Source organism: Carica papaya, chromosome 7 (genome assembly GCF_054855325.1).
Source record: "Carica papaya isolate Zhongbai chromosome 7, ASM5485532v1, whole genome shotgun sequence".
Taxonomy (NCBI): domain Eukaryota; kingdom Viridiplantae; phylum Streptophyta; class Magnoliopsida; order Brassicales; family Caricaceae; genus Carica; species Carica papaya.
The window spans coordinates 21,055,906-21,079,571 of record NC_142315.1 but is presented as its reverse complement, the minus strand read 5'-3'; the positions used below and the strand labels follow the sequence as shown (position 1 = coordinate 21,079,571).

General features: G+C 31.9%; 2 protein-coding genes across 9 annotated transcripts; one reads left to right on the top strand and one right to left on the bottom strand.

Annotated features, from left to right (window-relative positions):
• Positions 1–11,458: 11,458 nt before the first annotated feature.
• LOC110818526 (glyoxal oxidase-related protein) lies at positions 11,459–13,719 on the top strand. The gene is made up of 2 exons (XM_022047432.2): positions 11,459–12,002; positions 12,205–13,719. Exons 1-2 carry the CDS (start codon positions 11,520–11,522, stop codon positions 13,534–13,536), a joined length of 1,815 nt encoding a protein of 604 aa, XP_021903124.2. The 5' UTR covers positions 11,459–11,519; the 3' UTR covers positions 13,537–13,719.
• A 525-nt stretch (positions 13,720–14,244) lies between these two features.
• Positions 14,245–17,554, bottom strand: LOC110818635 (uncharacterized). Of its 8 annotated transcripts, XM_088207495.1 has the most exons (4): positions 16,953–17,094; positions 15,660–15,876; positions 15,219–15,288; positions 14,245–14,766 (listed from the first exon to the last, which is right to left on the bottom strand). In XM_088207495.1, the coding sequence occupies exons 1-3, from the start codon at positions 17,061–17,063 to the stop codon at positions 15,251–15,253; spliced, it is 366 nt and encodes a 121-aa protein (XP_088063621.1). In that variant the 5' UTR covers positions 17,064–17,094; the 3' UTR covers positions 14,245–14,766; positions 15,219–15,250. The 8 variants fall into 8 exon arrangements, 2 of the variants coding, with proteins under 2 accessions (XP_088063621.1, XP_088063620.1); XR_015813299.1 differs by adding an exon at positions 16,089–16,203 and having other exon boundaries at positions 14,245–15,876; positions 16,953–17,092; XR_015813300.1 differs by lacking the exon at positions 16,953–17,094 and having other exon boundaries at positions 15,219–15,345; positions 15,660–16,912.
• Between the last annotated feature and the right edge of the window lie 6,112 nt (positions 17,555–23,666).

Genomic DNA, 23,666 nt, shown 5'->3' with positions numbered 1-23,666 from the left:
TATATTCTCCAATAACTTAACCTCTCGATTGCATTGTCAACTTAGAAGGTTGAAGAAAATAAAACCCAAATTAATAGTCTGAAGCCAGAAAATTAGGGTTACCATAAGAACAATACCCTGTTAAGTATGCAGGAATATTCACGAAGATTGGATGGAAATCTAAATTATTCAGTAGACTATTACTAATAGAGTTTAATGTTAATATACATACGAACATAGACGCATATATATATATATATATATATAAGGTCATTTATTTCTGCCTTCGGTGATTTCTCCCTTTCAACCTTCTTCCGTTTGGTATTTTAAAATTTTTTAATAAATAAGAAGTAAATCTTTACTGCGAACTCATGGTTATGCTTTGATGATGATCAAGTTAAATCCATGTCATTTATTTATAATTCCCAAAATTAACTCAAATTTACTAAAATTATTAAAAGATTCGACAATATATATATATATATATATATATGTATGTGTGTGAAGCTACTTGGTTGAGAATTTCTGTGTAATATGTTTTAATTATTTTAGTTTGCATTGTAAGTGATCATTTCACTAATCATCAAAGATTAAACTTGAGAAAACCTATCCTAAATATTCCTTTAATCAATTACCAAAGCATATAGAAACTTTAATCCTTTTTCAGACGGAGATTTTCTTTGAACCCAAGCTAAATATTATCCTTAAATCACCAAGGGATGCATGCACATGATCAGATTCATATCCCCAAATTAACCACCAACTCCAATTTCAATACATGCATGTACTCTATCTATGAAGTTATTTATTAAAATTAGACTTTATCATTAATTTATACTATTTTTTAAAATAAATATAATATATATTTTATTAATTAAAAAAAAATTATATCAATCATCAAGTTAACTTATAAAAGGAGTCAATATTTTAAACACAGAAAATCGAAAGCTACAAGAGAGAAAGATAATAGCAAAGACACCTAAAACAAATAAAACATCAAAATCTATCAAGTTTTCGGCCTATTACAACGTAATGCTCAAATTATAATTACCATATGTAGATCTCTTAAAATCTATAATATGTTTAACTTCGTGAATGTCCCCAAACATTAACAAGAAAAAGCGTTAAAAATAACTAACCGCTTCAATAATCATCAAGTTTCATAATGTTCTTTTAATTTTTGTTTGGTTTATACAGAACCAGAATATAACTCAATTCTTATATACAAGTTATCTACTGAATTAGATCTTTTAAAGAAGTTATAATATAAGGACCAAACTTTCACATAAAGATGCTTCATCAGCAGAAAATTTAAACAAAACTTTTGACTTGACAAAGTTACTACATGAGAAAGCTTATACATGCATATTGAACCTCAAATACTCGTGTGCATGCGTGCACAAACTTGTTTCATGGAAGATATTTTTTTTACTTTTTTTTTTAATTTCTTTTGTAATGAGAAATTGCATATATAATTGCACATTTTGTTAAATATGCGATTATTTTTATCTATTATGGTGGTTGCTTGACAGCCGTATGTAATTATTTTGTTTGTGATATATCTCATAGTTTTTGCTTAGTAGTGGTGCAGGGATAGTATTATTGTAAATTATATACGGACTTGAGTGAATTTTTGAGATAGTTTGTAGTTTATTTATTTTATTTATAGGCTATATAGATGTTATACGTGTTTAGAAACCATAATTAATGGGAAGACTTGTCTAATATGGTACAATGAAGTGGGAGTTAGAGGAATAAGGGTGGTGTACTTGAAGTTGTTGGGCTTTTTCTTCTAGAGGGGTAGAAGTTGGAGAGGTGGTTTGGTTGATGGGGGAGCAATTGTTGATGGGGGAGCAAGGGTCTGGGTGAAAGAGAGTTTGATTGAAGTAGGAATTAAATGTTATGATGGGTGGGATGAGTGTGGGTGGGATAAAAAGGGAAAGGCAGTTTGTTGGTATGTTTAGGTTATTTTTTAAAATTGGGCAGGAGGTCGGTGGGTGGAGAGTTTGAGAATGCAATTACTAGACTAACTCATTTTTTACTTATCATCGGACTTTAATGCACTTTAATGCTTGTTTAGTGTTGAGCCAATGTCATGATAATTTTCAATTTTTTGTGTGTGTTAACATTTGTGTTTCAACCAAGTAATGGAAATACCATATGCGCTTTAAGAGATATAATTTTTTGTGTCAGGACCTACTTTGTATAACTATATTTCAATTTTTTGCTTATAACTACAAGTTTTTTGTATGAACAGCTTTGAATGAAATTTTTACGATGTACTAATAATTAAAAAACGTCGTTGATTAAGTTTGTATTTCCAAAAATCAATAGCTTTGAAATGGGTAATAAAAGCTTGCTATTTGATATTTTTCACAAAGTTCGACTGTGCTATGTGTGGCAAATTAGAAATTGTAAAACGATAGTTTTTTTACTTTTTCATAAATAAGATAAATGTCAATGCAGTATATATTTATTTCGATCTTGGAAGGGTGAACCAAAGTCATTTATATGTCTGTCTTCTCGTTTCCTAGTTGTTTATCATGGGTCTTGTCTTCATTGATATTACGTAATATAGGGTGTATTTAATTCTGGCTTCTATTTGTAGGTCCTAGTGTTCCTATTTTTAAACTTTTAGTCATAGAAATATATTTGATAATGGATATATTTACTTTTTATAATCAATGAATCTTCTTTTATTTTTTAAAAAGAAAGAAAAACAAGTTTTAAAAGATGAATTTTGTGTTTAAGATAGATTTTTACGCGGGTTTACGAACGTGATTCTTTTTTTTTTTTTATGTTTGTGTTTTGGATCTACACTTATAAAAATTCATATTTATATCATAACATTTAAAGAATACTGAAAAAGTTAATGTGTTGGTGATATTTATAAGATAGGAAACCATTAATTGTTTTGTGCCTATAAAGCAAAACGAGATTGATGGGGGATCCTGAATGGATAAAGATTATTATGAGGCTACAATCATGATGCTATTTTTATTTTCCTCTAGTTGCATATGAATTAGATGAATCAACACTTTTTCTTATGTTTTCTCATGTATGTTTGTGACGTATTTACAATGTGTTATTGAACATCTTATATATCATTTCACTCTTTAAGTTATTTCTAGATTTGGTAATGTAAATATCTCAACTTGTTAGCTTATTAACTTAGTCTAATATAAGTTTGATAATGTGAATTTTGTAGTAAGAGGATTGAAATAACATGTATTAGAAATGCATAATCTTTTCAATTTAGTAAAGTTAATCTTACTTTTTTAAAAAAAATTTATTAAATTATCCCTTTTAACCATGAGGTTAGGATGTACTTAGATATTTATAAATGTTTCTTAGTACTTAAAGTACTAAGAAACATCTGTAACTATTCAAAAAGATTCAAAAAATTATTAGGTACTCAAAAAATACATTTTAAAATTTTTAGGTATCAAGTGATGTTTCTAAACTTATAAAATATATCAAGCCATTTATGAGCTTTTTGCAGTCTTGGAGGGCATTTATGAGCTTTCCAATTATATAAGGATATTTATGGGTTTTTTAGATATATATATTTATAATCATTAATGGATTTTTTAAATATTTAGAAGTATTTATAAAACTTTTAAATATCTTAAAATATTTTTGAATTTTATAACTATAATTATGTAAATATAGTTAAACTGAATAGTTTTGTACTATGCAATCAAATAAGGTAATGTAATGAACAATTGCATTACATGATTATTTATGTTGATATAACCAAACATCACAATAAACTCACAGTTGATGAAGTACTAATAGTTAGCTCCTTCACATGAGATCTTTTTGTAATCCTCTATCTCTAGTAGAGAAGGAGAACCCAATCTAGAAGCAGGTGAAATATGGTGGTTCTTACTTAAGTCATTAACAAGAGTTTGTTTGAGATACAAATGAGGGGTTCCGTATTCTATTCTATCGCGCCAAGTGTTTGATGTCTTTGTTCTATTGTTCGATCCAATTGTCTTTGGTTAGTTTGTAACAAAATATTTTATTATATAAATTAAGTCTTTTGTTGTTTTCTATTTGTTAAATATAATTTTTTTTTTTGTTTTTTGACATATTGGGACTGCACTTGTTTCCTTCTCGATTATTTATTTGTTATCTTATCTAATAAAATATTTACTTCACATTAAAAAAAAAAAAAGTGATAAATAATTACATTATCTTTCATACTACTAAAAAATTATTTACATTGTATTACATTATAATATAAAATCTTTGCATTCTACACCTACAGTTACAGTTAACTAGCATTCACCTTAACCTTTTTAGAGAACCAATTCAGAATTTCTCTTAACACGTGTGCTCTAAAGTCCAAGTTGGATCAGTCTCTTTGACCCTACTGGCTTTTCTCAGCGTTATTTCTACAGAAGCATTGTTATTATATATATAGCTCCAGGATTAATTCCAAAATCATTCCTTTTTTTTTTTTTTTTTTGTCAAGAATTACGAGACAAATGAAGGTAAATGATATTACTGTTGTAATATTTCCTCATTTTTTCAGTGGACCCAGATTTTCTATCATTTTTCTTTTCACTCACCTGAAGTGGAAAATCATCTCACTATAATTAGTGACATTGATGTGCTCGCTTGCTTTCACTATATATAATTTGGAATAAAGTTGTCTACTTTGTATTATATCAATGGTTTAACCCAATGTGTGTGTATATATATATATGTACGTGTAGTCCAAAATTTTAGTGTTAATCAAAAAAAGAAAAAGAAAAGTTTAATTTGATTTAGAACAAGATTTTCTCCTGAGTTCGTAAAAAGGAATGGCATACGTAAAACATCTATTATTTTTAATTCATACATATAGCTTTATTAATGATCACGAAAGCAGTTTGACTGAAAATTAATGGTGATTCATCTGCTGATTCATTTCATTATTATCGAAGGTGGAGAGGAAAGAGGACGTAAAAAAGGAAAGGAATAGAAATGTACTGATGTCTGTGAACTTTTCTTAAACAGGAAAGTAAGAGGAATTTCTGCCCCTTTACCCAACAAGTGAGGGCCATGACCAGTTTAAGCATCTTTTTGCACAATATAGTTACTCATATTTATACATGCATCACTCATTATAATAATATGCTAATTAATTTTTAGTTAAACATAATTAATTATTTTAATTTTTTTTAGTAGAAACAAAGTTTGTTCCTGTCCTTAATTACCAAAATTTTTATGATCTTATTAATGGGACATTATCCCTCTTAAAGTATTTCCTTTTTCTTTGGATTTTAATATCTCACTTCTTAATTTGACCTTTAACACGTAATTTCAAGACATCAAATGTTACTCGTTTCGCTATTATCTTCTATTAATGGAGAATTTTATCTATGTATCATTGCGTTCACTTCTTTGTTTCAAGTATGAGAAGTTTCCAACAATGTCTTCTATGGTGTTCCAATCATGTCAACTTCAACTTCATATGGATTTTCGAAATATGTAGGGAAAAGGGACCTTATTTTCCAAATTATCAAAAGAAAGCTAAACTTCTTGTAAGCAAATTAACAACTAACAAACTTCCACTCTCTCCTATAGAATTCAAGTTTTAATTATTTTAAAATTTAATTTGATTATATTCGTCATTGCATCACCTTTGTGGCAAGATCTTGTTCTGTTTAATAAATTGCTTAAATATTACTTGGTTTATAACATCTTACTACGATCATCTAAAGAGAATATAATTACAAATTTTATTATTCAATCTCTGCTTTTTTTTTAGTAAATCGACTAGATCTACCACTTAGAATATTTGTTCTTCTAATAACTAATGAAGACATAGTCTCTATCAAACATATGAATTATGTAATCATATTACTAATCATTATGGGAAAAGTTACATCACACGATGTTAGAAAATTAATTCTAACAGTTTTCCCTCTCAAAATCGTCGACAAGCCAATATAGTTAATGTTATATAATTATTTGCTCATTTGTAATGTATAACCATATTTTATATTTTTAATTTTTAAAAGTACATAATAAATATATCTAATAGGGTTGGGTTCAGGTGAGGTCTTCACCGCCAAACCCAAACTTGAACTGATTGAATTCGGTCCAGTTAAGTTTCTATCAAAAAGTAATTTTGAATGTATTATTTTGATTTTGACTAATCGCAAATTTTTATGTGGTTTTTAAATATATTAGTTAGTTATAAATAGAGTAAGAAATTATGAATTTTTATTTTCATTATCCTTGGATTTTGTAAATATCTTAGTTAAGTTCCTTGCACAATGTCCACAAATACATGAATGTTAACGAAGTAAAAACTTTCATATGGTGGTAAAGGCATAAAGAAATTCCAACAAGAGATCATGTGAGAATGATACCAACAATTTTTTAGGAAATACTTATCATGGCAAAACTGAAGGGTTTATCCATTGTAAATTAGGACATGTGTGACATCTTTTACTGATGATCTTAAACATTTTCAAGCAAAGTTCAGTACGTAATTCTTATTATTTGATGACTGATAAAAATTTAATCTCATACTAATAGTTGTTGATTGGTCGAGTTAGTTGATGTGTTAAGCATAAAAAAGTAGAGTAAAATGCTAAAAATTATAATGCTTATGGAAGAAGAAAAGTAACTAAAGATTGAATATTGAACAATAATTGTTTGTACATAATATTGTTTACTTTATAGTGTTTCAATTTTGAAGATTCAAGATATTCTTGCTCAATTTTTTTATGAACTTACTTTAAAAAATATTTTTTCCTTAAATTTTCCTTAATTTGAAGAGTTTATTTATTTAAAATTAAAAGAAAACATAAATTTTTGATGTCCTTGTTTAATTCTTTTAATATTAAAAATGTATTTGGGTTATTTTACTTTTGTTTTTAAATGCAAATTTATTTCAAAAATATATTTGAAAGGAATCCCAAAATGAGTGGAAAGTTCTTAAGCAAAATATTCTTTTATCTACAATTGATGTTTCATGGGATGTGATTTAGTGCATCACATCCTTAAACAAACATTTCCTAAAACAAATGTGGCAGTTCATATAATCCACATGATCAAACACAAAAATATATTAGATGTGGATTTTGAAAAATATGACAAGTGGAACATAATTAAATGAATAGATTTGAAATTTCTTTGTTTCGAATAGTTTTTTTTTTTTTTTTTTTTTTCTGTTTTCTTTAAACGCACTATATTAATATTATTTATACGGTTTAAGAGAATTTTGAACATCTTTTTAAAAGTATTCTTTGGAGAAAATTTTTTATTTTTAATCTTTTTTCATTTTTTTTTACTACAAAAAATGATAGACAAAAAAAGACCAAACAAGAGAATCTTAACGCTCGATCAGGTGGGCCAACCAATATTGCAATTTTCAAGGTATAAGAGGTGCTCCAAGTCATCTGGAAGTTGAAGGAGTCTAATAATTTTAGTGAGAATTTGGTGGGCCTATTGCACCAATCTATTAGCGTATGTGTTGTATTCTCTTTAGATGTGTATTAATATTTCAATCTTTAACCATTAGATCTCTGATCCTATTCTCAATATCCACAGTAGGTATCCTACTATTAACCTTATCTATTAACCGGTGTTTGAGATAAAGAGAGTTGACCTCAACTATAAGGTCGTTGATACCATCCTCCTGAATAAGCTAAAGCCTAACAAGGACACCATGCATCTCATCTTATTCAGGAGGATGGTATCAACAACCTTATTGTTGGGCTTCAACTTATTCAGGAGGATGGTATCAATAATCTTATGGTATCAACAAGGACACCATGCATCTCAGCTTCTATAAGGTTACCTTAACTAATGTTGTACTTGAAATTCATGATCCAAGCACCTTGGTTGTCTCTAATTAGGATGTTAGTGCTTGTCGCACTATACATTCTATTAACATACCCGTTAGTATTGAGCATATACCAACCTCTATGAGGAGCCTATCAACCAACACGAGGAATTCTCACAAGTTATATAAGGGCTTTTCCTATTACAAATAGCTTGAGCTTCCAATGCATAATGAATTAGTCCCTGCATAATAAGAGTGTTAATGTCCTATCTATCACTAGGAATAAACTTGTTGCATTTTTTCTATAAAGTTCAGGTCTTTGTGGTGAATATAGATGTCTAAATCACAATTTTATGGGTCATATATTCATCTTCAAATTTCATATTTATCCATCTGTTAAAAGGAAGACAGAAAATATTATCAACAAAAATTAGGATTAATTAAATCTTTTTATACCTGGTGGGACATAGTATAGTCTCTTATTGTATAAAGGGTGTCCTTTCTAGAACAATTACAATGGGACACTAGTATTCACTTATAAAGTGATATTCGAGTCTCTCAACATTAATTAGGAGTTTGTTAAATATAAGAAGCCATTTCATTTTTCGAACATGCTCAGGAATAAGTAGATTCTAAAATTTAATAAAAAATGATCTCTTAACTAAAATGAGTCCAAATAATCTTATCCCCTATCCTCTCTCTATCTTAATATAAATCTCAAGGCAAATTATGGCCAAAAGAGAGCTCATAAACTTCTACTAATTCCAGGTACTAACTAAGTTAATGTTGGAGTAAACCTTCCTATGAAGGTAGTGACTTAGGATATTACCTTTATAATGAAAGATGTAGGGATAATCAGTAAACCAAATGTCAATCTAGAACTTTATATTATCTTTATTCCCTAATTTCCACCTAATCCCCTTTTTGAGTATCTAAATATACTTGAAGTGGTTTTCCTAGGTTTTTGAAGTAAATTTGGGAGTGTTATTGGTCTCGAGGACACTTTTAGTAGGAAAATATTTGACCTTTAAGATTTTGTTCCAGAAACTATTCTATTCATGAATAAGAGCCAACCAAGTTTTATTAAGAATTTTTCATTTTGGGTTTTCATATCTTTGGTACCAATGCAATCTTTATTTTTCACTTGATAGAGTCTGGACTAATTAACAAGGAGTATTCTTCTCTACCTCACATGGGATACCCAAATAAATTCTAGTGAGCTTATCAATATGGCTCAAAATAGAGTTAGCTAAAAAGGCCAATGGTATAGTGTATACAGGAATAATAGAGTGGTTTTCCTAACCATGGTAAGGTGGGGAATTTGCCAACCAGTTAACTTGAATCTTACCCGATCAAAAATACTTTAAAACATAATAAAGGTGGTCCTAGAATGGATAAAAGGGACTCCTAAGTACTTATCAAGGTTATTCATAAAGGGGATGATACTAGGTCCAATAAGTTGTTTGACCAAATCCTTATTCATATTCTTGGAGAAAAATAGTCTAGACTTAGAAAGATTGATTTTTTTTCCCAAAGTTAGTACTAAAGAGGTCAAACTACTTTTTTTCATCATACTCCTATGCTTCTTAGTTGCCTTAGCAAATATAATTAAGATAAAAAAATAAGAAATAAGAAAGGGCAAAGTCATTCCTCCAAATTTTGAAGGTTTTCAATCACTAACGCAACACAGTGGTGAATCATGTAATCCAACCGTTCGAAAAAAGGACACAAATATAAAGTAAGAAAGGGTCACTTTGTCTAATTCCTCTAAAAGGCCTAATATTTTCAAACAAGGTACCGTTGAAGACAACTCTCGTCGAAGACAACTCTCGTCGAAGGCGATACATGTAGCTCATAATGCAAGGAATCTAACTACTAAGGAGACCAACAATATAGGGTGTATCCTCAATGAAATCTCAACTCAATTTATCATAGGCCTTCTCCATATCCACTTTAATAGACATGAAGTCTTTCTTCCTTTTTCCTTATTCATTATATAAACGACCTTCTAGGCAATAATGATATTATTGATAATTTGGTGATTGACAACAAAATTGGCCTGATTCATGTTAATAAAAGAGTTGAGAATTGACTTCAACCAGTTAGCCATGACTTCAATGACAATTTTGTAAATAATATTATAGAGACTAACCGATTTAAAATCTATAAAGGTTTCAACATTGTCTTTCTTAGGTATTTAGGCAATAGTAGTTTCGTTAACAAAATCAATTTGTTCATTGCCTATAAAACATTTAGAGATAAATTCTAGCACTTTATGACCAATAATATCCTAGTGCCTCTAATAGAAATAGACATGAATGTGATCAAGTCTCAAAGATTTAAATGGGCCCATGGATCTCATAACATTGAAGATCTCGTTTTCCTTTATGGACTTCGCTATTCCAATTTCATCATTTAACCCGATTCAAGGGGGTAACCTTGCACTATGATGATATTATATGATCGCCTAAGAGTAAAACAAAAGATTATTTGAAAAGGACCTCAAGTAGGTAGATATTAAGTTTATTAAGGGTTCAAAAGGAATCCATTCAAAGTGGATAATAAAATAGGTAATAGACAAAAGCCTAATTCAAAAATATTGGATGAATAGAATTGCTGGTAAAAGTAAACTCATATGGACTTTATTCCATAATATATAGAGAATAAGTCTACCACTTGATAGATTAATGAAGTTCACATCCTAGGGGATGAATGATAATCAAACCTTCAATGGGCTATACAAATAACGCAATTAGAGCCCTAAAAAATTGGTCACAAATGGTAATTCAATCTTTAATAGGTCATACAAGGAATATAATTAGAGCTATGGAAAATTACTCTATTAGGAATGATAATTTAACTTTAATGAGTCATACAATGAATATAATTACAACTCTAAAAAAATTAGTTAGAAAAAATATGATAAAAATACTTATGAATTTTTCTAGTTGCACTCAATTATTGAGTTGATCGAAATGATATTGTAAGATAAAAATTAAAATTATTGGTTTGTTTGTTTTAGTTATAAAGAGTAGCTGATTATCAATCACGACATAATATTTTTTTAACCACTCAATCAGTTTTTAATTAAATTTCAGCATTTTTAATATTCTTTTAAAATAAAAAGATGCAAATAATACTTTACGCATAAAAATAAATTGAAACTCCTATTGGAAGGCCTATAATTTTGTTGTTCAATATCTCATTTTGCACTAACAAAATTAACCTCATCAACTACAAAAATATACAAAAAGGCAAAGTAAATAAGAATTTGTGTGTATAATAAAACTTATAATCTCACTATTAAACTAATTATATATTTATCAATATGTAAAACTTACAAAGGTAGTCGTTAGAATATATATAACAGAAATTAAAATGAAGGGTACGTACTGAAAGTTAGAAAATTAGAAAATTCTTTAACAAAGGAAGTAAAATTGGAAGATTGAAGCAATTGGATGATTTAAATTGCATTTATGCAACAAATGTCAAAGCCCATATATGCAACAAATCCGATGGTTTACGGTAGCATGCGAATTAACTCATCAGGAAATGGAAACGTCATACTCTTCATAGAACCACACGACCTCGTCTAATTATAGCATCTTCCTCCACCGAACCGAAAAATCAGAAGCTCATCTTCAAAAATAGCAAATGCAGGAGTATAAAACCTTCCCTAGGCACCATCCAAAAGAGACAGCTAGCGCATCTGCGAGCTCAAAAGAGAATAAGTTTACATTTTCTTGGATGCATGGCAATGTCTATATGGAGACCTCTCTCCGTTCTCCCTCTCTTGTTTATCTCTGCCATCGCGCAGTTCTCTTTTGAATTTTCAGGCCACCATGACGTCAAACCCAAAGTGTCACTGTCGGCTGATATTCATGACTTACCCAATGTACTTGATTTTTTCCCGGAACACAGAGAAGATATTCTGGGTGATGAAGCTGCGGCTACGAAGGGTGGCAGAAAGAGAGATTCATCGTCTGTAAAAACTGATTATCTGGGAAAATGGGAGTTGTTTTCCAGGAATTCTGGTGTGTCGGCCATGCATGCCATCTTGCTTCCCGTCATAAACAAGGTGTTGATGTATGATGCCACCATTTGGAGAATTTCCCAGATCAAGTTGCCTCCTGGCAAGCGTTGTCATATTGTTAAACAGGCCACGGGCAAAAAAGATTGCTGGGCTCATGCCGTCTTGCTCGATATTAATACCGCGGCTCTAAAGCCACTCATGGTACCCACGACCATAATCTCTTTCTCTTTTTATCTTTTTCTATTCATCAACCAGTTGAATCCGTGTTATATCTTTTATTTTCGTTATTCTATGCTAACTTGTATTCTTCTTTATATTATATTTTCTATTGGATTTTTTTATGGCAAAATTATTTATTTATTTAATGATTGTAATTGAAAACGGAATCTGGTGCATGACACAGCTGGACACCGATACGTGGTGCTCATCGGGAGGTTTATCGGTGAATGGAACATTGGTTGGAACCGGTGGTTTTCAAGGAGGAGCAAATACAGTTAGATACCTGGGAATTTGCGACAACTGCGACTGGGTAGAATATCCAAATGCACTCGCAGCTCCCAGATGGTACTCAACACAAGCAACTTTAGGAGACGGTTCCTTTATCGTCGTTGGTGGACGCGCCGCCATGAGCTACGAGTTCATTCCGGCGGAGGGAACCAAGAACACAAAAATCTTCCAATCCAAACTTCTTCAAGAAACCACCGACAAATCCGAGAACAACCTCTATCCATTTGTCTATCTCTCCACCGACGGCAACGTCTTTATCTTCGCCAACGACCGTTCCATACTCCTCAATCCAAGGACCAACCAGGTCATCAAACAGTACCCAGTTCTCCCCGGCGGCGCCCGCAACTACCCCGGCTCCGGCATGTCCGCTCTCCTCCCCATCAGGCTTTTCCAGCAGAACCCAGCAGTCATCAACGCCGAAGTCTTGGTCTGTGGCGGTGCCCCTCACAACGCTTACGAGCTCGCCGGACATAAAGTATTCGGGCCGGCGTTGAGGGATTGCGGCAGGATAAGCATCACCCACCAGAATCCCAGGTGGAAGATTGAGATGATGCCAACGCCTCGTGTAATGGGTGACGCCATGATCCTCCCTAACGGAGACGTGTTGCTATTGAACGGAGCCAAGCAGGGTAGCGCCGGCTGGCACTACGCCAAGGAGCCTAACCTGAACCCTGTATTATATATGACACACGCCAAACGTGGGTACAGATTCCGGGAGCTGGCCGCAAGCAACATTCCTCGCATGTATCATTCTTCCTCCGTCCTCCTCCCTGACGGCCAAGTGCTGATAGCCGGCAGCAACACCAATGACGGCTACGTCTACAATACGGAATACCCAACGGAGATGAGGGTGGAGAAATTCTCGCCGCCCTACTTGGACCCAAAGCTCAGGAAACTTAGACCGGACATCATAAAGTTTTCCATGCCGAAGCGCATATCGTACGGAAACAGGTTCCATTTGCAGATTCGTTCTCGGGAATCCGATGTAAGCAAGGATAACATAATGATTACAATGTATTCGCCAGCTTTCACGACGCACGGCATCTCCATGAACCAGAGGCTGCTGATACTGGGACTCAGCGATGTGCTCCCCAACATTGTACCAAGGGTTCATGGCATCACCGCCGTGGCACCCCCCTCCGGTAACATCGCTCCACCCGGGTACTACATTCTGTTTGTTGTGTACCGCGGCGTACCCAGTGTTGGCGAGTGGGTTCAGATCTTGTAGGTTATATATTTTGAATGCCTCCCAAAGTTGCCGGTATTATTGAAAACGTTGTTTGAGAGGCTGTAATATTTTGGGGGATAAGATACTACTTCCGTACAAGTCCATAACTGTAAAACCAATTCGAAAGTTCTGTGAGGATTAAACAATTAACTTAGCTAGATCTTTTCTCTTTTTCCAAATTAACCTAAGCTCTTGATTAGCTACTTCCTTTTTCTTTTTCCAAATTAACTTAATCACTAACCAAGAAACTTTACGTTGAAATATAAAATAAGCTTGTCATCAGCACGCGTCTATAAGGTTTATACGTATATATATCATCTATCTCTGCAGGTAAGTTGGTAGTCTGCAGCTATGTTGTTCGTGGCGGCATTTCTCCCATGCACGATCGACCATATTCATCTCCACCGTGTGTCAGCTAATATGTTTTCTCAACAAATACTATAACGTGCAGAATTCTTCAATTACAAGCTCCTGGGAATTGAAGTGAGGTATATATATATATATATGTAACTCCAGCCGTTAGAAAAATCAGGCAAGCTATATTATGTTGGCAAGGAAATCTGAGACCTAGCACAAAAAAAGGCGTCTTTGCATACATGTGTGTGTGTGTGTAGTTACATGCATACTACGTGACCCATTGGTTTATTCATAGGAACATAACTAATAACCAAATCTTATGACGTAACAAGAAAATACAAACACAAAAACTAGATTCAATATCCCCTTTCGGATTCTCTTTTACACTGTATTATATTCTTACGGATGTAATATAAATAAGATCAGAACTGCTTTTGCAATTGATTCCTGTGGAAGTCAAAGACCGTGATTATAAGGCCCAGATTTAATATATATATATATATATTATATTTCTTACAAAAAATACAAATACCTCCCAAATCCGTGGTTGGTCTTAGCGGGGAATATTTGGCTAGAGGGCGACTTATATAAACCCCCTAGAAACTAGACAGAAACCATCTCCTTCCAACTACACTAGTTGACAGGAAGCTAAAGGGCGACACAATATCTTCATTAGAGTGGATATGACGCTATTCCCAGCTCTTTTGATGGCTCTGTTCATCACTGCATTTGCATTGGATAATAGCTTCTTAGCCACTGCTAATTTCCCAAACAGCATGTACATCACCTTGGGTGCTAACCATTCCGAATTTTTGGGCAATAACGATGACCTTCAACTTGTTTTATATGAAAGTCTGGGCATGAAGCTTCTACCTGCTCCGGTCAATAACAATGCAGATACAAGATTCTCTTTAACAGGCATCAGTAAATAGACAAATTAAATTAATAACATAAACATTTTCCCGGCACTTGAATTAACATTGACCAAGGTATAGACTTTCATTATCTGGTATTCATTCAAAAGAGCTTTCTTATTTGGAAGGATTAAAATGTTGATCAAGTTAGCACCTGGGAATTCTGCTGGAACAGTTACAGCCTACTAAGTGCGTGCTCAACAAAACCTAATAAAGCATAAATAACTATCTGTTTTCTGTTTCTTCTGTCTTCAATCTTAAATGCTTTCATAGGAGATCATGTGATAATGAATAAAAGCAAACAAAATAACAGCTAAAGCACCTGTTACTCCTAAAATTTCCATGTGAAAATCTTCTTCTCAAATGAGAAACCGTGGATAATGAACTGGCAATCTAAAAAATAAAACTTACGAATTCTCTGTTTGAAGTTTTGCAGCTATCCTCTACCTGAGAAAGTCACGATGAGATAGATTTCGAGTTCCTGCGGAATTGGATCCGGAGAATCACAGTATCCACAAAAATATATACACTCGAGGAACTGGAAAGAAAGAATAGGAATTTTATCTTTGATTTGATCCAACTGCTAATTTCCATACAACACCATTCACACTCATGCAATGTAACTTCATGTTATAGATACCTGACTTTCATTATATATTTTCATTAAATTGCACAACTAGTAGATATCAAATTTTTTCATCATGTTCACTTGAAAAATTAGTCAAGTCTTGACAAAGCCAGGAGTTATATGTAAATTTTAGAACTTTGAGATTACAACTGTAATTTCAGGTGGTACATCAACAATATACAATCTGTGTTTTCAAGAACTACGAGAATGAAGGGATTGCTTACCCAAATAAGAAAGGGATGAAGGTATGCTCCAGATACAGAATGCAGATAACTGGGCAACCAGAGGTGGACATGACAAGATTAACTGGAATACTGCACCTTTCTTAGCCAGATTCCATTGGATTTCAGAATAGAGCTTCCCTGGGAAGGACCAACCAGCATTACTTAATGCACGTCCAGATACCCTGCCAACTGGTGGACCTCCAAACCATGCAGCCAACTAAGCAATGCCAAAAATGGTCAGCTGAATTGGGTTAGAAAAAACCACATGATCTACAACTACTACAAATATATAAAAACATTTAATGGCCAATTTCCTCCCAAATGTTTAAAACAGCAATTCTAATATCTGCAGTCAGGCAATACAAGAGGAACCTAGAGTTGTTCTGCAAAAGATGAACAATCTGGCAAATCCATCATTGGTGTTTTTACCCCCTTTGTCAGTTGATGAGAAATCAAAACCCTCCACAATCCCTGTGTTTGAATCCATCGAATCCAATTCTTTTTCTTGTGCTTCAATAATATAATTCAATTTCTGTGTTTTGTTCTGTCAATCAAATGTGAATCACTCTGATAAGAAAAATATGAAGCTTGATAACAAGTAGATAGAACAATAGACCAAACCAAACTCTACAGGCTTGTGAGGCAAAAAATCAGTTAGTACATTTTAACTTTGAATTACGCATAAAAACAAAGGGAGAAACCAACTTTTTTGCTGATCTTTAGTCAAGCTACTTCTTCAAACAAAAGCATAGGAGATTCAGCATGCTGAATACATAAGACCATTAGCTGAATTAAATATTAGACTAAATTGGAGATGCATGATATAGGGCATTCTAATAGATGACTTGAGGCCAAACCTAACGGTGGATATTCGAAAGCTGTGATATGTAAAAGCCCAATCAAGTATCCTACAGTCACATCTTCTCCCGCTGACCAACAGCCATATTAGATCATTCATAAAATTTATACTCGCTCCAAATATTTACCAAAGCAACATGACAAAGAAATGTATGCTTTAAGTTAGGCAATTACGCTCTTGGGCATGTTCGTAACCAATACATCAAACTCCAAAAAACTAAAAAATTTCAGCTTTAGATCCAAGTCAATTACCCATTAATACATTGCTTTTCTCAGTGTCCAAATACAGATGCCCGAAATGGGAAGAAAGAAAAAACCTGTTAACTTCTAGAATCAAAAAATACTCAAGCAAATGAGTAATTGAATCAAAATTTCAGAGAATATGAACATGTCATGTGATACACAGCCAAATACCCGAAACAATAAAGCCCGTACCCAACAAAGCGAGCCTGACCCGAGTCTGCTCTCCCAAGAGCATTCCAAAGATGGCAGTGGCGGCAAACGTCGTCGCATTGGTGACCGGAACAGCCAACGAGATCGGCGCATCGCTTATGAGAGCGAAAAAAGTAGCAGAGGCCGATAGGTTTATCAAGAACGGAAGCGAGTACTGCCAAAACAAGAAAAGCTTGACCCAACTTTCCAACGAAACCAAGATCTTTCGACGGAGGTTAGGCGGATTTGACTGTGGAGCAGAGGACGATTTAATCGTTTGGTCCCAAAGAAGCGCGCCACGGCGCATTAGGGCGTTCGTCGCGCCCCAGACTAAGCCGACGGCGACCATCCTTTCCATGTCTCCTATCATCCGATCAATCAATCAATTGATCGGTCTTTTGATCTGTCTATCTCTGCTTTCCACTTCTATGCTATTTGGCGAAGCCTGCTTCGGCTGTCAGGTGAAGAGGTCCGGTAAAGCGTAAACGAAGCAAAACGTCATCGTTTAGCATGAGGACAAAAGGAACCTCACATTCCGATCATATAAGTCTCATGCTGATTTAATTTTGTTTGATAAAATCTTGTCCTTTTTTTTGGGTAATGCTGCATTTTTTAATAGGAAAAAACTATGAATAAGCGAGATCTAAAACATCAGTGAAATTTGATTTTAATAAAAATTTGGACTTTGACAGTAAAAAGAAAAGATCTAAAAGGTAATTCTAATAAACATTTAAAAAACTAAAAGTACAGTAACAAAGAAATTATAAATAATAAAATATTAAAAATTTAAAATTTTTAGAAATTAATGAAATTAACATATAATTTATAAACATACATAATTTCTAATATCATATGCATAATAATACATACAATCACATTAATAAATAATAAAATATATAAAAATATTTACAGTATAAATATTTCTTATATAAATTTAAGATTTTTGAAGAAATAAATTAACAAAACAAAATCCTCCTCTTACTTTAAAAAAATCAAAGATGGAGAACTTTTTGAGAGAGAGAGTGAGAGTCCTTTTTTTTTTGTTCAGTACGTTTTCTTTTTCTTTTGTATCTTTTTTTTTCTCTATTTTTTACAAATTATTAAGTAGGCAATTTCTTCCTCTTTTTTGGATGTGGTAATTAACTACCATTAATGAAATCGGGTGGGTCTCATTATGGTTGACCTACCCAATTAAATTCAATATCTCTCACTCACACATGAAGGGACCACCGCTCTCTTCAGTTCTACAAGATTTATATGTAAATAGGTTGTGCGACCATGTATACTTTGAGAGCACTTTAGTTATACATTCGTTATGACTATATAATTTCTCGAATAGTGAAGCTTGGAGTATGTATATCCTAGATTATATATTATATTATATCTCTAACGATCTTATTTAACTAATAAATCGAGTATATTTATAATTATATTTTTATATATAAACATAATTGGTCGGCCAATAAATGTACATCAATGGTGTGATATATTCTTTAAATTATGATCTTCATTTTATTTTGATTCTCTTACCTTTTATTTAATTCATTTTTTTTAGAGATATCTCATTAGATCGAATCATTCATGATATTTTGGTTATATCTTAAGATGGCGAGATTTAACTAAAAGATTCAAGAAACAAATTAGAGTCATGAGAGTATTAGATGAGATTCTCTTAAAATCTCAAGATCTTACACGAAATTAAAATTGAGATATCACTTTTATTACCCTTTGGTCATATTATTTGCACATGTGGTATAAATCACATGTTACAATACTCTCTTGTTTCCCGTAAAGTGCATATCTTTTATTTCTTATAAATACCATACATATTGTAGTCAGATATACTCAATATCTAAATTGAGTTCACATAAATACTTTTTCAACTTTTCAGAATTCTAATATGGTAATAAAATTTAGCAAGTTTATTCACTTAATGTCATAAATTTAGCAAGTTTATTATGACTTAATTCTTAATTCCTTATTCTGATGAGTGGCGATAATTATTAGTATTTAAGCTAGCTCTCAATTGTCACCTAGATAATTAGCTTAAATTTGTCTTATCTTTGTTATACCAAATGACGAAGGCGATTGCCTAAGTGAGAAGATCAATCTTTATATCTATCCGGCATATTTTCTCTAAATATATAGATATATACAACATATGTTTACATGTTTATATATGCATGCTCTACCACAAATGTAAATAAGGTCAATAAGAGAGAAAAAACAAAGTCTTTCACTGGTAACATAATCAGTGAACATGGTTGGTAAATATATAAAATATAAGTACATTTATCACTTAGAGTTAACATGCCTATAATATGTATATCTTGGTATAGACTTTGTAAACTACCATATCGTGCGTAGATGTATACTTCATGTTCACTTTTTTTGTGCAATTATATCCTTCATGAAATTGTGTTTAATATTTATGTATTTTATTTTTCCGTAAAATTTGGGATCTTTGTATATGTTATTACTGTTTGACTGTCACAATTCACAATTACTTATTCAATAGCAATATTATTGACTCTCAAATGCTCCATAAACCTTTTTAACCAAATAGCTTCTTGTATTGCAGCTGAGAAAACTACAAACTTAGCTTCCATTATAGAAATGGCTATACATGATTGTTTCTTACTACTCTATGATATGACATCACCATTTAGTAAGAAAGCATATCCAAAGATAGATTTTCTCTCATCTAAATCTCATCCCCAATTAATATCTGTATAGCCATTCAAGTGTAAATCAACCCCTTGATAACACAATGAATAATCAGTTGTGCCTTTAAGATAATGTAGGATTCTTTTTACCATTTTTCAATGCGTTTGATCAGGGTCGGATTGATAACTACTTACCATTCCAACTGCATGACCTATGTCAGTCCTTGTACACATCATAACATACATAAGGCTTCTAACTGCACTTGAATAAGGAACTTTACTTATTTGTTTCTTTTTTTTTTGTGTTTTAGGGATTAAAGCTTCACATTTTGTGATATGGGTATCAATGGGTTTATAATCTTGCATATGAAATCGTTTAATAATCTTTTTAATATATGACTCTTATGAAAAAGATGAATTTTTTGAATGATCTCTTAAAATTTTAACTGTAAGGATATATGCAGCCTCTCCTATATCTTTTATCTCAAAATGAGATGACACAATGGTATTCTTCAATCATATTAAATTAAAGCTATGCGACATTATTGCATTATGAAATCGAATATACCATTATTTTGAAGACTACTTAAGGCCATATATTGACTTTAGAACTAAACACAGTTTGTTTTGTTGGCCGTTTTCAATGAAACCTACTAATTGTTCCATGTAAATCTTTTTTTTTAATTCTCCATTGAGAAAAACAATCTTTATATCCATTTAATGTAATGCAAGACTTATGCATGCTACTATAGCTAGAATAATCAGATTGAGGTAAATTTAACAATAGGTAAAAAGGTTTCTTCATAATCTATTACTTCATATTGTGTATCCCCCTTTGCAACTAAGCGAGCTTTGTATTTTTTAATACTGCCATCAACTTTATGCTTAATTTTGAGAACTTATTTATTCACAATGGCTTTACATCATTTAGGTAAATCGACTAACTCCCAAACTTAAGTTAGATTTCATGAACTCCATTTCCTCTTCTATTCCTTTCATCCATTTTTCCTTTGTAAAGCATTTGAATACCTTATTTATATTCCTTGACTCCTCATAATCTTCTAGAGTAACTAAAAATATTTCCCCTTCAATCTCAAAACAGTGACGAGAAACACTTTTCCTATTTGTTTGACGTATTTGAGATTCTTCTAAGTTACTCCGATTGGGACCAATTTCCATACTTGGGCCCACCATTAGCTGTGATTGGGTTTCAATTAAAATAGGTTCATTGAATCTCATATAACTCCCACTTAAATATAGTGGGTCCATTTGTATATTTGGGGTGAAAATAATTTGGTCTTGAGTTTCATATGGATAAGTCTTGACCTATCTCACTATTTTTAAGAAAATCATTCTCCAAGAATGTAACATCTCGTGATTTAAATTCAGTTATATGACAATTATTTCGTGCCTATGAACACATATCCTTTTGATTGTTCAAAATATCTTATAAATATACTATTCTTCTCTCTTCGATCTAATTTTTCATATTTATGGAAAGATTCATGAACATAGGTAGTACAACCTTAAGGTCTTAGAAAACTTAATTTTGGTTTTCTGGTAGTCCATAATTCGTATGGTGTAGTGGTAACTGATTTTGAGAGTAAACGGTTAAGGATATATGTGGCAAATAATAATGCATCACTTCAAAAGGTAATTAAAAAATTAACTTGTGTCATCATATATCTACCATTTTTAAGCAAGGTTTTATTTTTTCTTTATGAAACACCATTCTGTTGTGGTATTATTAGAATAGTTAACTGATGTTTTATTCCCATTTCATCACAAAATTCTCTGAACTGATAAGAAAAATATCATCTTCTTCTATCGATTATTAAAGATTTTATTTTATTGTCTAATTGATTCGTAACTAAATTCTTATATTTTTGAAAGCAACTAAAAGCTTTAGATTTCTGAGATATCAAATAGATATAACCAAATTGAATATAATCATCTATAAATGTGATAAAATAAATAGCATCATGCCTTACCCTCACATTTATTGGATCATATATGTCAGAATGAATTAATTACAATGGGGTAATTGCTCTTACGGCTTTTTAAAATTGTTTTTTGTTGTTTTTCCGTCTAGGTAATGCTCACAAGTAGACAATTCTACTTTTTTATATTTTCCAATAAATCCTATTTGGCTAATCTATTCATTTGTTGTTGACTAATGTTGCAAAGTCTTGTATGCCAAATATTCACATCAATTCCAATACTATTAGAAGATGTAAATAAGGAAAAATTAAAATCATAAATATTATAGTCAACATAAAAAAATAAACCCATTTAAAAAATAACCATATCCATAATAGCCTGTTCCTAAATACAAGTTTACATCACTAGGTTTAAAATTCAAATTTAAAACAAGTTTAAGAAAAAGAAACATAGAAATTAAATTTTGACAAATTTCTGGAGCAAACAGCACATCATGTAGGAACATGGTTCGACCTTCACGCATCACCAACTTGCATGTACTAATACCCATTACCTCTACTTTTGAATTGTTTCCTATATATATCCATCGTGTTTCAAATGAAATGCGTCAAAAATCTACTAAGGCATTCATGTCCTTCACTATATGGTCTGTGGTTATTGAGTCTACAGTCCACAAAGGATGAGATTCAGTTAGAAAGACATAACTAAAATTAAAATTGCTCTCATACATGCAAATCAGTTTTTTATTTTTTTGGGCTTATTACAATCGCGAGCAAAATATACCTTATTGTCACAGTTACAGCATTTCACATATGCTACATTTTTCTTCTTGAAAGGACATTTTTCTTTCCCTTGTTAGTGAAATTTTCTTTTTTTATTGGCTTTGGAACCCCCTTGTCCCCTTTTGTTAGGATCCACCATGGAACTTGCACTTATGTCCAACAGCACCTTGTGAGCTAAAACTGGCTATGTACACATCAGTACCTAACTTATTAGCCTCAATTCAATCCTCTTTTATCTCCAAGTGTCTCATGACATCTTCAAGAGATCCAATGCCTTCATTACAAGTTAGGTGGATCTTCATATGTTTTCAACTTTGGGGTAAGGAACGAATCACGACTTGGACTTGTTATTCGTCAATAAGAACATGACTAGCATTTTTCAGCTCGCTTATCATGTTTGACATTTCTCTTAGATATTTTTTTCATTATATGATCATTACGTTTCTTATAAGTGTCAAACTTAATAGTAAGTGACTGAAGTTTAGTCAAGGACATACTGGGAAACCTTTGAGCTAATATGGACAATATGTCCTTAGCTAGGTCATACTTCTTAAACTCTCTCATGATGTAATTTTATGTATTGCTTAGCAACATAATACAAGTGAGAGAGTTCTTTTTCTTATAAGTCTCAAAAGTTGTGTGGTCCTTCCGATGTTGGGTTGTGTTCTCTTCTTAAGGTTCATTCATAGATTCATTCAAAGTTTTCAGAGTCTCTTGTAAGCAAATATTGGATTTTCATACTTCATATCTCATAATTATCGCCGTTCAATTTTTCTCCTTTGTTGAGTTCTGCGATAATATTTTTTAACGCATATGTCATTTCTCTATACATATAGATATTATGCACATTACTTAATGCCTAATAACATATATATACGTTTTTAACATATATTAATTATGCTAATAATAATATCATATTAGACATAAAATCAAAAGTACATTATGTTTCTGATCATCATCTAATATTTTAATATTTGGTTATTATTAGTATAATTAATCATGTAAGGTGCTACTATTTACTAAGACCTTTTAGTTTTATGAAAATTTATGCATGCCAAATAAGAGAAAAAATATATTATCATATATATACATAAATAAATAAAAAAAACATGAATAATATTTCATTAATAAGAATAAAGTACACAATTTATAAGCAGTTCACAAAAAATAATAATGTAAAATAGTTATCTTATTATAATCCTATATTTAGAAAAAGATTCCCTAAGTTTATTTTTAAAGTCATCCTTAAGAAAATTTGTAACACTGCGGCCCAAGAAAAATAAAATACAACCCATGTGTTTCTTAAAAATAGGAAAAGTCAAAACAAT